Genomic DNA, 16,039 nt, shown 5'->3' on the forward strand with positions numbered 1-16,039 from the left:
ACAATACGCACTGGGATCATATTGGGAGAGATGTGGGGAACCCAAAGGTTTCAGAACGAGCAATCCAGGATTCAGATACGTCCTACGTCGGCATTGTTCGTGGAAGGGTTCGAAGCAACAGGATCCGAATCCAACATTCTACTGCAGGAACAATTTTATGCTCAGAATTACATGTGTGATTAAACCCAAGAAACCAGGGTGTATAATTGTCACTGACATAGATCCATGCCACCAGGGTTTCAATCAGGCTGAGGCAATCAAACAAAGCTCCGTAGCTTGTACCAGTGTGATACAACTGATGGAAGAATGGAACCCATAGAGGTAGCACATCGACAGCAAACCAGCTAGAGCACAATCTAAGGATTCAAAGCATACTGAATGATAATGGCATCCAGGAAGAAAGCACATAACTATCTACTATCATAACAGTAACAGCTACATTTGAAACTGGTTAACGGCAATGAGCGATTTTTACTCCATAGAACTACAACTCACAAATCCAACAATTCAACGCAATAGCAGGCTCGGTTTCAGGTGTACTGCAACCAGGTGCAGAACATGTGCATAAATCAAGTATTCCCTAGTTGGAACAGGATGCTTGCAGCGCTCCAGTCAGACACTGGATAGGACTCATCATATTATCCAAGAAACTGTGGTGCCAAATTTCGACTAAGATTCACGCCACCTGATTTTCAATAAAAACAGTGGGACAAAGCTGGGGTCATCTACAATTGGTACAGTTGACTGAAGACTGGAATGCATGAAGTACATAAATCCGCAACAAGTTATATAAGAAATTTAAGGACTTAAGGCACATGCATTCATAAGGGCACGGAGAACACACGTATAATTTCACTAGCCCTACAGTTCCAATCACATTTCACACTTATTAACTGCCATGAGCAGATTCTACTTTCTATAACTAAAATTCACAGGTCTCAACAATTCAATGCAATAGCAGGTTTGGTCTAAGATTACTGCAACTGAAGGGCAGAACAATGTGCATACCGCAGCCATTTCCTAGTTGGAACAGGATGATTGCAATATTGCAGTCATAGACACAGGACAGGGGCACAGGGTTCATCCTAGTGCTGATCATTGCTACTTCAAAAAACTGGAGTTCTTCATCAAGGAATGCTATAATTCGATTGCAGAGCGGCATTGACTAGTAGAGAACTCAACAATGTCAGATAGCCATGGGTTGATGATCCACACAGAAAAAGGCACACATTTGAACATTCCCATACATCCAAGACAACGGAAACATGTGATCACAAGCAAATTTTACTTACGAGCTCATACCCCCTTTTCGCGGAAGGGCCTTAATCCGTATTTTCTCATTCATGTATCACAAATGGATCTATCTACAGTAGGAATTTTTTTGCTCATTTGTATTTTACGTACCAAAGTAATTAAAGTAACATCTCATTTGGTCAACTAAAGAAGCAGACTTGTCATATCTTAAATAAAGCAATTCACTAGCCCTAAAGTTTCAGTCACATTGCTAACTGCCATGAGTGCTTTTTACTCTCTAGAACTAGAATCCACTGCTGGTTGTCCATCCAAAGAGAATTCACTGGGTCTCATCACTTCAATGCAACAGCACACTGGTTTCCGGATTGCTGCAACCAACAGAAAAATATGCAAAAGGCAAGCATCCTAGTTGGAACAGGATCTTTGCACTGCAGTAGACGGGACATGACTCAGGCTGGCCAGTGATACTACAAGCAAATAGTGCTTCTTAATCAAGTAATGCATGCTAGAACTTGGATCATAAAGCGCATAACAATGTTCAGTAGACATGGACTAATCATCCACACAGAACACATGGACTATTCGTCCACACAGAACAGATGTATTCACACAAACCCGAGACAACAAAAAATTGTGGCCATAAGCAAATTTCATTCAGGAGCTCATATCACCAAATGTCAAATTCAACTAAACGAAAAGCAGAGATTATCATCCTATCTCAAGTTTCGATCACATAATCACGCGAACAACGAACTGAAACTACAAAAGGTTCTTCCTTTGCTTGCATAGCGGTACCTTAACACGAAGCTACAGGCATATCAAGAACGGAGAGGAGGAACCCGACGAGGCAGGGGCCGCGCGCTCCCTACTTCTCGGAGGAGTTGGGCCCGCGCTTCTTGCCAAATCCCACGACGGCGGTGACGAAGCGGCGGTTGTACTGCATCCTCTTGTGCGCGCGGCCACGCGGCCTTTTCTTCTTATCCTGCTTCGCCACCTTGGGCGTCTGGCCGCGCACCTTCCCGGCACGAGCAAGCGATCCGTGCACCTTACCTGCGTCGCCATCACCACAACCACACGGCAACACGGTCGGATCAGTGCGTTGGTACATGAAGAAGATACAACCGGAAGGAAGAGGAGAAGGCGGTTACCCATGGCGGCGAAGTGGTGTCGCGGCGGCGGCTTCGGAGGCGAGGGCGCGGAAGGAGAGGCGGCGGCGGCTGTGGAGGGACTAGGAAGCCCTAGGCGAGGGGTCTGAGCATTATATGCGTGGGGATTTTTGGGTGAGGCTGAGAATTGCTGACAGGTGGGCCCAATGCAATAACTGGGCCTTGTCACCTTGGGCCCACTCTAGCAACGTTTTGGGCCTTAGATAGCTGAGCCGTAATGCAGTATTTGGGCCTAATATTCCCGCCTTTGATCCACCGACGCCGTCCACTGTCATGCTAACCTAACCCTGTCTAAGTCATCTTTGTTCGCACCCGTTCCGGTATCATCCATCCGGTTATCCTCTATCGCCCACCGCTCCCTCTCTAAGCCCAATAATAAATAAATCCCTACTAAAAACCAACTTTGTCAATCCAAAATCGTAACCAGCACCGCTGTAACATCGCGCCTCCCATATTTCAGACACATGAAAATTATGAAGTGTGGAAGAATAAAAGTCTGCCGTTTTCTTTTCTAGATGCTGCAAGATGGGATCGAACCGCATACTCCACTTGCCTCGGGATCCGGCATCGCCTGCAACGGAGATGCGTTCGTCCCGGCCTATGCGTGTTCCATTTTGTTCCTCGATGCGGCCGCCCGTTTCGCGATCGATGCCGAGCACATGCTTCTCCTGTGCTGCACGCTCGTCGCGAATCTCGCCGGCCTCTGTTGTCTTCCCCTGTCGACACGATTGGTTTTATCATGTCGGCTATTTTGGTATCACATAGGCTGTTCTTCTTCTTCTTGTTTTTTTTTTAAGATGGTATCACAAAATGTAGTGACAATGGGGCTAATCAGGGTGATGAGTTTACACTCCATCTATCACAAGATTTAGGATCTCCTAAGACCAATGAACGTTCAAGGATTGGAACAAGTCATGTCAGCTTAACGAACAAGGTATATACTCCCTTGAAAAATACTTATATAATGTCATAAACTTATTAAACATTATACTCCCTCGGTAACCGTTGAAAAATACTTTTATACTGGGAGTAAGTATTTTTATTTTAACTGAGGGAGTTTATCAGTGACCGTTGAAACCTGTACTGAGTTAACAATGCAGTGGCGTGAACACCCAGCATAGACACCGATCTACATCACCAATCCATGCATTTGTCAACCATGTAGGCACTAGGTATTATAAGTTATAACAATGGAACATTATGCCTCCACTTGGTGTCATGAGTTCGTCATCTCCTTGCACGGACGGGTTGTGTTTAGGGGTATTTACAAATCTCTCTGGTTTTTTATTTTTTTAAAGATGTCACTCGAATAACAGTTTTAATAATATTTTTGTAACTTTTTAATGATAAGTTTACAATAACATCAGGAGTAGTGATTTCTTTGCAATTATCCCTTGTGTCTATTGTATATTTGTGTGTTGTCTGACCTAAATCCGAGAATGTAACTCTTAAATTGAACAGAGATCTGAAGAAGTAAAACATATTTCAGTGCCGTTTCAAAATACCATCTTCAATGACCCGGTGCAGTTTTAACGGGTCCAAGATCAGAACGAGACAAGGTGAGGCTTTCCTGAAAATTGTCATGTCCGTGTCCTTGATCTTAGTTTTACTGTGTCTTGAATTGGAAGGGTAGCGTATGCAGCTTACATGTCGCAGGCAAAAGAAAACTAACTGCTTCATAATATTCAGAGGAACAGCCTTACTAGGCAACCCGGAGTGAGGATTCATTGCACAAACGTTTCTTTTTTACCATCTAAAAAAACGTTTATTTTTCACAATGAAGTTACCGTTTTCTTCGTATGTTCGTCAACCAAAGATTATTGCAGTTGACCAAGAAAGGAAATTTTAACTTCTCATATTTATTTTTCATTTGAAAGTTGCAGCCTGGAACCTGACCAGGTAATCGTAGCACATGCAACGCAGATTCTCTTTCCATTGAATGTGTGAGCATATGCCATTCAACGTGAAACATCCAAACAAGAACTTTCCTTGTTTGTCAAACAAGAACATTCAACGTGAAAACATATGTGTGAACATATGTCATCAAAGCCCAAACGATTTTCAGTCTCAGGATGGTCAGAAACAGTGTAAAATAAACCTTACCTTGTCCACAAGACAAGAACTTCCTTTCGGTTTTACTTCACCGAGAAGCGACCTTACAATACTACAAAGGAATTCAACTTTGTGCGGTTAAAACTTTCAGAGTTTGATCACAGAAAGCATGGCAGATAGAATTGTTCAATTGCTGAATTGCAAATTAACAAGACTGAAGAACACCAAAGTAACAAGTTATATCCATTGAGATTCCATTCATCCGTTGTTCTTAATCCACAAATTAACCTGACAGCGAGCAAGAACTGATATTTACATACATGTCTGAATCTGATATCTGTCGGTCAAAACAAAAACAAGAACTGAAAAGAAGTAGGAAATAATTAGACTGCAAAAGAGGGTGAAAAAAAAGGAACGAACGAAAGGAAGTGACCAAGATTCAAAAACAGGGGAGAAATACTTGGCAAGAAGCTATTTTTAGCTTTAACTCCCCAGAAAACAAATACGAGGTCTTGGAATTAATTGATTGCTTCTCCTACCAACCTGATGCGTCTCTTCCGATCCAAGAACAAATTAACGGTACTTGCCTTTGCGAGGAGGGAGCGGGAGGAGCTAGGCCTTGACGACGGTCATCATGCGCTTGAACTCCTCGAAGCTGACCATGCCGTCGCCGTCGCTGTCGACGAGGCGTATCATGTCGCGGCACTCGGCGACGGCCGGCCGGCTTGCGCCGTGCTGGCGAAGACCGAGCGAGCCCAGCACGGTGCCAAGCTCCTCGGCGGAGATGAGCCCGTCCTTGTTGCCGTCGAACACGTCGAACGCCTCCCGCAGGTCCCTCTCCTCCTCCTCCTCCTCCTCGGCTTCTTCCTCGTTCTCCACCATCGGTGCGCTGCCGCCATCGCCGGCGGCAAACTTCTCCGCCTCGGCGGGCTGCTGCGGCTTCCTCTTCTTGGGTATGGAGTCGTAGAGCTCGCGGAACTCGGGGATGTCGATGAGCCCGTCGCTGTTGGCGTCGACGCGGGCCACCATGGCCTTGGACTCGTCCGCGGACACGGCGATGCCGAGCCGCCGCAGCGACTCCTGCAGCTCCACCGCTGTGATGAACCCGTCGCCGTCGTGGTCAAACGTCGAGAACACGATGCCCAGGTCCGCTTCCGGGTCCGGCCGCACCTTCCTATCCTGCCCCTGTTCTTGCTCGCTGCCGTTCTTGGCTCTTGACTGGCCGTCGTCGCCGCACTTGCCGTGGCTGCCGCCGCCGTCGCACTTCTTGGTGCTGTTCCTCGAGGAGGAGGTGAGGGAGAAGAGGGCGCAGAGGGCGCCGAGGAGGAAGAGCAGGAGGAGAGGCGCCATGGGTGAAGGCTTGCTTGTTTGCTTGCGCGCGTGACTGTGTGTGAACTGGAGAATACGGAGAGGTGGTAGATGGAGTTGAGTATATGAGGAGACGACGGCTAACCGGAGGAGGTGGTGGTGTGGAGACTGGAGAGGCAGTTGCAGATCGTGCGATGACCTGGTAGATCGTGGGTGGTTAAGATGTTCTTTTTTTTTTTTTTGCCACAATAGCACTCGCGACCCTCTGCAGCGGCAATATTACAAATCTTGCGTCTACAAATTTCAAACAACCTTAGACTCCATGTTGAACATAGTAGTTTCACAAGGAGACCGTCCGCATGGCGGCTGCGGAAACCTTCTTCTCCAGCGACGAGGAGGGGTGGCAGCGGCAGTTGGAAGCTCATCTTATGTATTTAAAGTCTGGACATAGTTTATAGTGTTTTATAATGTTATATTTGATAAAAATTATCATAAGATTTATAGTGAAAATAAAAAATCATATATGATAAAATAAGAAAGAAAATAAATTAGATTTAGACTTTAAATATATAAGGCCATATCTCACAACATTATTTGTAGCAAGGGAGAGATTAGACCATGCTCAACGAATTCCCTTCGTGACTTAGATTTTTTTCACTTCAGCACTCCAACGGTTTCTTTTCATAAAAGGATTTTCAAGATTATTCATTCAAGAACGGGATTCTCTCTTCTTTTTCTTTATAAATCTTTTTGAAGAAAAATTATTGAAAATAAGAAAAAATAAAAAGAATAAGAATAAATAAAGAAATCAGGAAAGAAACGAAATAAAAAGAAAATGTTTAGAATGGTCTTAGGTCTAGTCTTCAGTGGTCGGGGATGGGAAATGGTGACCTATGAGGAAGCTAGTGTATGGCAACATGACGTGGATCCTCTGACGTTAGGAGTAAAGTCACGATGCAGCAGTTTTGTCCTCACTCACCATACATCCAATCCAGCGGGTGCTGTTTCGTCTAGTTGGTTCTTCCTCCAATGGCACTGCAACGACTCGTGCAAAAAAATCTCAGCTTGGGCCTAAGAAACAAAGAACTAATGCTATCAGTTCCATCCAGAGGAAACCTTTATTTTCTTTTTCTTTTTTTCTTTTTGGACCTTGGTGCCGCTCGATTGTGCCCTCGCTGGAGCAGACTCTGGAGCAACACGGGACTCGGGGAGGACGACTGTCGATGGTAGGTCGGCAGCAGCAGCGTGCACAGTGGAGGATGGTCAGCTTGCAATGCCTTGAGGAGCTCGTCGGCGCCAGTGCCACACGTGTCTTCTTCGATGGCAGAGGAAGCGGGAGCAAGGAGAAGGGTTCATGCTGCAACGGTGGCGGCGGCAGGCTAGTCGCATGACGGTGTGCTCCTCCTCCATTGGCTCCTTCGCCCTTAAACCTTAGCTGCAGCAACCGGAGATGGGAGAAGAGACGAGTAGCACCATTGGATTGGATGGACGGCTGATGAGGGCATAACTGCACCGTGACTTTACTCCTGCTAACGTCAGAGGATCCCATCCATGGCGTGGCTCGGCACGCGACGACGGCCCCCTCCTAATCGCAAAAAGGCCCCTTTCACACCAAGGCGTCGGGCAGAAATCGAGGATCTCCATGGACGTGTCTGCAAAACAGCGCCTCACCGGAGCGGCGGGACGAGAGGAGGGTGAGATGTGGGATATTAAAAGCTGCGCGTGGTCGCGTTCGTGAATCGTGATGTGGGTGGAAGCGCGTCGGGCGGCACCCACCGCAAGACGCGTGAAGTGAAGCTGGCCTGGCCAGAAAACAAAGCGCGCGCAAAGCGGACGGGGCCTGCACCCTGTAGCGCATCATGCTTCGCGCGGCCGGGTTCCTTCCTCAAAAGCGGGCGGCAACCAACGGTTGCAGGCACGCAGGCAGGGTGGCAGCGGCAGCGGCAGCGGGCACCGACGGCATTGTCTGGTCTGGTCGCGTGCCCCGCGGACGATCCGAGGAGGACGACGAGAGAACAGCGCCGACGGACGACGGCAACGTGTCAACTGCTGCTAGCTGCAGGTCCCGCGGCGTTTGGCGGGCTCCCCGGACGAGCTCACGAGCGGTGCCGGCGTGCGTGCGAACCGCAACAGTGTAGACAGCGTGCTGGTCCAGCAGCTCTAGCTTGCGAAAATAATGAGCGCACGCCTGCTGGGGGGTGCGGCCATGTTGAGGCAAACTTTTCTTGTTAATCTTTTGCTCAAAAATTTTAAGCTAAATTTGTCTCGTGTTAATTTTTTCTCGTTAATTTTTTCTTAAAAGTTTTGATAGAATTTTGTTTCTCCGGAAAAGGGAAAACACGGACTGAAAAAAAAATCAGAAAAGGAAATGGGAGTGGCGCGAGTTTCCGTCCCCGCGCGATTAGAATCGTCCTCTAGCTTGCCTACAGGGTTGGGGATCGATGGCACTCCGTACCGCGCGCATCTCGGCAGATGAGTACGGCGTATTTGCAAGGCCTTACTAGCTAGCCTGATCAATTCATGGCAAGAAAATTCTATATAAGATATTTCATCGAGAGATTTCTATGATCTTTTTTTAATTTAATAGTTAGCTTATGTAACTGTGAGAAAGAAAAGAAATATATATAACATATATAAGAGAGCTTTTCTTCCAGATCTTATAAAATTTACTTACAACTACAGAACCCCGAGCTGCATGCATGGTTTGCCATGGAGCACCCTGCAGACCCGTAGTCTGCTACGAGCCGCGTGGGAGTTGTACTGACCAGAAGATGCCGAGATGGCACTGCTACAGCAATGAGTATCAGATGGTTGTCAATAAGAAGATCATCGGCTTGTTTGGACGACTTCGCCACAAATACTGTGACCAAGTGTGGCTCGCCACATCGCCACAGCCGTGTCAATTTTTTTGCAGAAGAATGAGACCGCGATGAGTTGGCCAGATGGCAGAGAAACTGTGAACTAGCACAATGTGGCGAAGTGTGGCTTGGATCGAAACACAAGGCTACAACTTGAGTAATTTGGTAGCTCCAGCTCAAAGTAAGAAACGGCTTCACAACCAGTGCGTTTGACGCTCCCTTGTCGTCACGGTGAAAGCAACAACGTTTACAGTGACCCGTGCGTGCGTGGAGACGCCTCGGACCTCCTGCTGCTCGGACTTGAGCTTTATGCAATGCAGCATCCAATCGTAGGGTTTGACGAATTTGTGCTGAGAAAACGAGCTGGTTCTGAGCAGGGGTAAAACTGTAAAAGTAGTTAGGCTATTTTCATACTTAAAAATTCATCTCTTATAATACTATTACAGCATCTCTTAATACTATTATAATATTTCTATTTTTTTATCTCCAACAGCTACTTATATCCTATCTTCAATTACTTTCCTCCTCCCTTGGATCAGTGATATAGACTTATCATCGGCAAATTTACCACCAACCAGCTGCTACAGTGTCACGACCGCAACACTGTACCATTGGATATAGGGTTGGAGTACGATGCGACTGCTGGCGAACGACAAATCGTGCTGAACAGTGATACCGTATGGGGATACCGATCTCGTTAGAGATGGCCTTACTCAGTCAGTGGCTTGGATTCAGTTTCCTGACCAGTTCATCGTCGTCCTGAAATAAATAGCGTGAAAATCAGATGCAGACAGGCAGATGGGCAGGTGTGTGATGATCTTTGAAACATCCTTGGACAGATTTTTTTTTTCTGGGTACTGTAGTTGCATCTGTATCAGGTCAGAGGATTGCGAGTGACTACTTTTCTTTTTCGTTTCATAAGGTTTCCTACTTTCAAGGTCTTCGGAAAACTTAAGAGCTTACAACGATCCATGTGTACAACTTTTGTTGCTTGTTATAAAGCAAAAGTTGGAGCTGTCATCTATATTTCAAGTTGCGATGCCACAATGATTATATATAGTAAGCCCTATTAGGGAGCAACATCTGAACCACCTGTCCTTAACAATGGCTGCAACCATCTAGCATACAGATACAAAATTACTAAACAATTTTAGAGTCCTTTTCGCCTAAATAATCTTCAGCAGGTAAGCTAAAATAAAAAAAAAGCCACTTAAAATGTACAAGCTAGTAGTGGAGATGGCTTTTCTGATTATAAGTTTAATCTATCAATAAGCTGACTTTTCAAACAAATTTTAACTAGGTTAAAATTTAACCTTCAATACACAAGTTGCACGAGTCATACTCATACTTACCGAACCGGTGTTCCTTCCACTAAACAAGAACCACTCCTCTTTCTCATAACATCTCAAACCCCAATCGAGATCACACGAAGGCCGCCCCTGAAACTCAGGATCCCCCCCCCCCCCTCCCCCGACTCCCTGGAGAATCCAATTATTTCCGGTGAAATTCCAAGCTCCGAAAAAGGGCAACTGGGAAGAAAAATAAACAAAACTTAGTCTGCAACCAAGTACAAGTCCAAGTGTTCCATCAGAATCTATCCAGCCAGAGAGGGAACAGGGAAGATTCGATGCTAGTTCCGGGAATATATGGCTTGGCTGGCTGCCCCTTTGCTCCGGGAATTCTACTGTATAAACGTCTATTTCTGCCGTATCTAATAAAAATTTCTAAAATTTGAATAATTTAATCACTTTTACTATCCATCCTATTTCTCTAGCTTCTACATCTCTTAACCACTATAAATATAGGACATATTTTATTAATAAAAATAAATAAAAAATTAGAAAAAAAAATTAGCGGATAATCTCATTTTAATTTTTTAATCCTATTTGAAATCAAACTACCACATCGCTCTTGATATATTCGTTCGGTGACGCTGCCATGTCACATCTATCTTTCAATACTTTAAATTTGTGGTTACCATTATTGTGTTTGATACTTGTATTTTTATGGTAACTTGCGGGTAGTTAGGCCATCTCCAGCAGAGGAAGCAAAAAGATTCGATGGTACAGTGGTTTGCAGGTCACTGTTCACGTACTGTAACATCTCCAGCATAATCGGTGTACTGTTCGCAGAGACTGCCAGTGGACCCGGGGAAGAAAACAACGTCGGGTACTGTAGTAGTACTGCAGCTGTACTGTTTACAGAGGCTAACAGTGGAACCGGAGAGAGAAAAAGAGAAGTAGAATTTAGAAAATGAAATAGCTGCTGGAGATGAAAAAAAATAAAGGATGCTGTAATATTGATAGGAGATGCTGTAATAATATTTTTAGATGAAAATTTAAGGTAACTGCTGAAGATGATCCAACCGGTTGGTCTCCGCGAGCCGATCTTCTCTGTGAAGTTACAAATTGAAAACGACAACTGCTGAGGACTGACTGACCGGTAAACACCGGAAAGAAAGTATGGTTCCTGCGCTTTGCGTTCGCCTGCGTCCAAATGCTGCTCAGTTGTTGATTATTGGCAGAGTCCAGTCCAAGTCCTAGTTAGGGATTATTCCTCAACAAATTATTGGGCCATACATTCGTTAAAAAGAACGCTTAAAAAGCTAGTCGTACTCCACTATACAGTCTGGATTATACTACTTCGTCCAATTCCAAATGGATGTCGATTTGGACGTTGACAAGGCCTACGAGGAACCCATTTTAGCACTAGTTTCTTTTGTAATAACGTGTTGCTACAAATAAATTATCGATAGAGGTATATTTCGCGAGTGCCAGTACAGAAAAATAAATGTTTGGCTGCATACAATTTAGCATGACTTGCTTTTTTAAAAAGATCACGTTAAATTGACTTACATTTAGGATGGAGCAACTGTCTAGCTATCACATTTGTTCATCTTCTAATTCAACCAAAGAAAACAAGTACATTCTTTTACGGGGAAAAGGCACAAAAATCACATTGCCTAAAGAGCCTTTCTCCTTTTTTACCGTCGAATGATTCACTGGAAGCTTAAAAGTATTTTTCTAGAGAACTTGTTAGTAGCTTAACTATCCTCAACAGCATATCATGTACATATGATATGTGCATGCACGGTCTCATGGTACACTAACATTAGAATCTCCTCACTATGCCAGATAATAATACGGTTTATATGTGATCATACCAGTTCGTGTGTATTTGAGCGAGCACTTAGCTGTGTTTGGCCCGGCACGGTTGCAGTTGCTCCGTCTGCACCACCACCGACAACCCAGAGATCTTCGCATGACTGTATGCAATTTTTTAGGGTACAAGCCTCTATCTACATCTACTTTCCTTGAGTGAGCATAATATAGCACTGATTCCTTGTGAAAGTTAGAAGATTTTGGTGTTCATAAAGCAACAGGCCCCAGCCAGTACCAGAACCAACAAGTGACGTTGAAAACGAGCTACTCGCTTGCTCCAGTTAAGTTCAGTGCCAATCTGCCAACATCTGACTGGTTCTGGAACAAAGCAAGCCCCTGAAAATGGCAAGGAACAGAGCGCATTAGAAAAATCAGAAAGCAGGAACAGAAAGTATCCAGGGTTCACAGTTTTTTACAGATGCTCAGGCAGCCATACTACCAATATGGATCCAAATTTAGGCCAGTAAGAGTAGAAGAAAGCCAGAAACCGGAACCCTGATCCTGATGAGGTTACTCAAAATTTTGACATATAGTCAGATAAAGTACCAGTATGAGTAGCAGAAATAGGACTCATGATGATGGGATTGCTCAATGCTGTGTTACATGGACATAGATACGGGTGTTAAAGTTCAACTCGGCAAACTATAAAGAGGATTCGTCATATATATATTATTAGTTTTATTTTTTATGTTTTAAACCTAAGTATATATATAAAATATATGTATAACATAGACATCTACCTCTTCTTTAATACATTAGAAGGGGAAATAAAATCATAGTTTTAATTTAGAATCAAATTCATTGGAGTTGTAAAAAAAAAATAAAAGTGAAATGGGCTCAATTCATCATTTGTTGACCACTTGGCCCATCTAAGCCGCACGCCCTAAGCCTCCAACCGCACGCATCAGTCATTACACACACAGTTGCCTACTCAGTCCTCCCGAGTCCTCAACGCTGCCACCTGCTGCCGCCACCTCTCTCCCGCCTGCTACTGCCGCCTCTCCCCCGCCTACTGCCTTCGCCTCTCCCCCGCCTACTGCCTTCGCCTCTCCCCCGCCACTGCCACCGCCTCTCCCCCGCCGCTGCCACATCTCCTCCAATGCTGCATTCACCTCTCCCCTCTCCCCTGCCTGCTTCCACCACCTCTCCCCTGCCGCCGCCTTTCCCCTGCCGCTGTCGTCGCCTCTCCCCCGCCTACTGCCGTCACCTCTCCCTGCCTTGGACACGGCCATACCACGTCGGATGCGTGTCGCACCGCGTTCGACGCGAGTCGACACGGCGATACGCGTAGACGCGTCAAAAAATTTGTGGACACACGTGTAACACAGGCTCAATGGCAATTGGCGTTGCTTTGGATAGCTCACATGCACAGACCCGAGATCAGAACAGCACGGAATAATAAGTGCTCATGCAACACCACATGATTTGAGGATCCAGATAAAATGTTGGGCAGGTGACATAGGTGCAATTGGTGGAAGAGTGATGCTTAACAATCGGAGTAATATATTCTGCTATAAATGTACAGGCCAACAGGCTCTTTTCAGTAATTCCCAAAATTATTTCAATTTCTGGATACTGTAAAGCTGTAATTGCCTCTGTATCAGTATCAGGGCATACAACACATGATCAGATTCCACGCGGATGATCGATAATCACCGCCATCCGGTGGGGCTCTGAACTGTCAATTCGGAATGCCAGCGGATGACCTCCGCCGCATCCATGCGGTTGCGAATCGTAAGCGACAAGCGAGCCAATCAGCCAAGGGCAGGAGATCTGTACCATACGCAGGGAGTGGAAGCACGCGCCCCGGCGATTCGGAGCGCATGGCCTCCGCCGACTAAATCACCACCTAGTTAGGGGGAGGGAACCGAAGGCCTCGCCCGTGGCGTCGTTTGTCACTATAGCACGGACGCCATTGCTCGGCGCTGCGCGGCGTGGAAGACTGGAAATCCGTGGCCGCTGCCATCACTCACACTCTCTCTCTCTCATTTTGGCGAGGGAGGTTTCGGGATGGCGACAAAAGCGCTCTGGCCGGCGGGGCATGGAGTGCAGGCGCTCCAAGCACCGAGTTGGGTTCCTCGGTGGTGGGTGACCGGAGACTCCATGGCCGCCGTTGTGCGGTCGAGGCCGGAGCCGCCATTGCCGCCACCGAGTCGGGCACCTGAATCCGGCCCGCATAGTTTTGATATAACGGCGGTAGATTGCTCGTATGGCAGTTGAATGTGGTCAACACATTACCCATTTTAAGGCCTTATAAGGCCAGGTACAATAGGATACTTTGAAAAAATATTTATAAAGAATTGGATTTTTTTTCTTAACTGTACTTACATTAGTCGGAGAGTAATGTATTTACTCAAGTATTGATCTTATATTAGTGTAATAAGATAGTTAACTATGTAATTTTTGTTAGCATTAAAATTATAATTTTTAAGAAAAAATCTAAATTACTCATCTAAACTATTCCTAGTGTCTGGATAACTTCCTGAATTTTAAATACTGAATCATATAACCCTTAAAGTGGTTTGTAACAGTGGTTTTGATAACGTGACTTGAGTCGACGGGAACTGAGTTAGTTTTGGTATTGACAGAGCTCGTCGCATATAGCCTGAGTTGTCTGACCTAAGAGAGAGTATGATTGAAGGAAGAGGGAGGTCAGAGGGAGGGAGAAAAAAAAAAGGAAGAGAGAGGTTAATCGGACGGAGAGGTAAAGAGACCGATCAGAGGAAGAGAGAGGATGGTAGGAGAGGAGTGAGCGAAAAAATATGATATGTAGGTCACTTGTCACGTATGTACTGTCATATTAGTGAAAATAACATCGTGTATTACCACATCAGTGAAAACACCACCATATCAAGAAAAACACAGAAAAAACTACTCTAGAGATTATGTGATCCGATATTTAAAATTTAAAAGGTTAAATCAACCGTTTTAAATTTCAGTTTATCCGAACACTTGAAATAATTCAGATGAGTAATTTATTTTTTTTCTAATTTTTATATAAATACTTAACACTCTTTTTTTTAAAACATGGCCATAAACAATTAACGCATGCCCTAAATACGAATCTAATCAATAACCGCGATCTAACATTTTACATAAACCCTCCGAAAACGGATCGCGATCCAACTTATTGCAATAAGCCCCCTGAAACGGGCCAACATTTGTTCAGGAAAACCCCTAAATCAGATCGCGATTCTTGTTCCCTCCCTCGCCCCCTGTGTTCGCCTTCCTCGCCGTTGCCGTCCTGAAGCGACGATGGCGGAGGCGACGCCGACGATGGTTATTCGCGTACGGCACTCTGAAGCGCGGGTTCCCCAACCATCCCCCTCGCCGTTTCTGCCTACCTCTTCGCCGTAGCCGCCTCCACAGCCGCCCCAGCCTCCCTCGTACTCGCCGAGCTTGACGCCCCATCCTCCTCCGGCGTCGTTGTCTCCGGCGAGCTCGACGCCCCATCCTCCCTCGCACTCGCCGAGCTTGACGCCCTCGAGGACCGAGGCACGCACCTCGCCTCCTCAGGATATTCGTTCTTCCTTCCTTTTCTACTGGTTTGTTTTCCCGACATCAGAATAGCACTGAATAATGAATGCTCATGCAGCACCACATGATCTGAGAGTCCAGATAAAATTTTGGACAGGTGCAATTGGTAGAAGAGTGAAGCTTAACATTGATTCATGATTGGATGCTGATAAATTTTGCGACAAATATACATACCAACATGGTCTTTCAGTAATTCACAAAAGTATGGAAACACCATAAAACTAGGCCACAGCAACTCACGATTTGCGACGGCATTATTTTTGTTTCTAGAAATAATTGGTGGTTTTTGTCAGTGAAATCTTCAAAACAAACAACATTGATAGTCAATTCTTAACTATGAACGCCCGTGCTGATTACAATTCGATTTGAGCTTCCTTCGGTAGATTTCTAGCTGTCGTTAACACTACAATTTAAAACGATAGGTGAAAGCATGGAACGTAGTTTAATTAGAAGCAGCTTTGCCATAAAAAAAAAATCAAGCGTCACATCTATGAATTTGAAAATTCCCAGTAGCTATGAACAACTGTTTCTGTTGCATTGGTTGGTTGGCACGTGAGGAACTCAGCTCCAAGAAAATGAAACCATTAGGAGATGATGTGCAATTAAGGGAATTCCGTAATACTGTTTTTTTAATGGCCAGATCTAGAATTCATCAACATAACAATTACTATTGTTATAACCATTTTAAACTGAAATCAAGCAA

The 16,039-nt window shown here is 45.2% G+C and overlaps 2 protein-coding genes across 3 annotated transcripts; both read right to left on the reverse strand.

The window, feature by feature from the left end:
• Positions 1-418: 418 nt before the first annotated feature.
• Positions 419-2,550, reverse strand: LOC133930779 (small ribosomal subunit protein eS30z/eS30y/eS30x-like). Of its 2 annotated transcripts, XR_009911803.1 has the most exons (3): positions 2,403-2,550; positions 2,050-2,304; positions 419-685 (listed from the first exon to the last, which is right to left on the reverse strand). XR_009911803.1 is itself a non-coding variant. In XM_062377508.1 (2 exons), exons 1-2 carry the CDS (start codon positions 2,404-2,406, stop codon positions 2,120-2,122), a joined length of 189 nt encoding a protein of 62 aa, XP_062233492.1. In that variant the 5' UTR covers positions 2,407-2,550; the 3' UTR covers positions 1,874-2,119. The 2 variants fall into 2 exon arrangements, 1 of the variants encoding a protein (XP_062233492.1); XM_062377508.1 differs by lacking the exon at positions 419-685 and having other exon boundaries at positions 1,874-2,304.
• A 2,152-nt stretch (positions 2,551-4,702) lies between these two features.
• LOC133930780 (probable calcium-binding protein CML30) lies at positions 4,703-6,258 on the reverse strand. Its single transcript, XM_062377510.1, has one exon. The coding sequence runs from the start codon at positions 5,820-5,822 to the stop codon at positions 5,085-5,087; it is 738 nt and encodes a 245-aa protein (XP_062233494.1). The 5' UTR covers positions 5,823-6,258; the 3' UTR covers positions 4,703-5,084.
• Positions 6,259-16,039: the final 9,781 nt, after the last annotated feature.

This window comes from Phragmites australis, chromosome 10 (assembly GCF_958298935.1).
Source record: "Phragmites australis chromosome 10, lpPhrAust1.1, whole genome shotgun sequence".
NCBI classification, from domain to species: Eukaryota; Viridiplantae; Streptophyta; class Magnoliopsida; order Poales; family Poaceae; genus Phragmites; species Phragmites australis.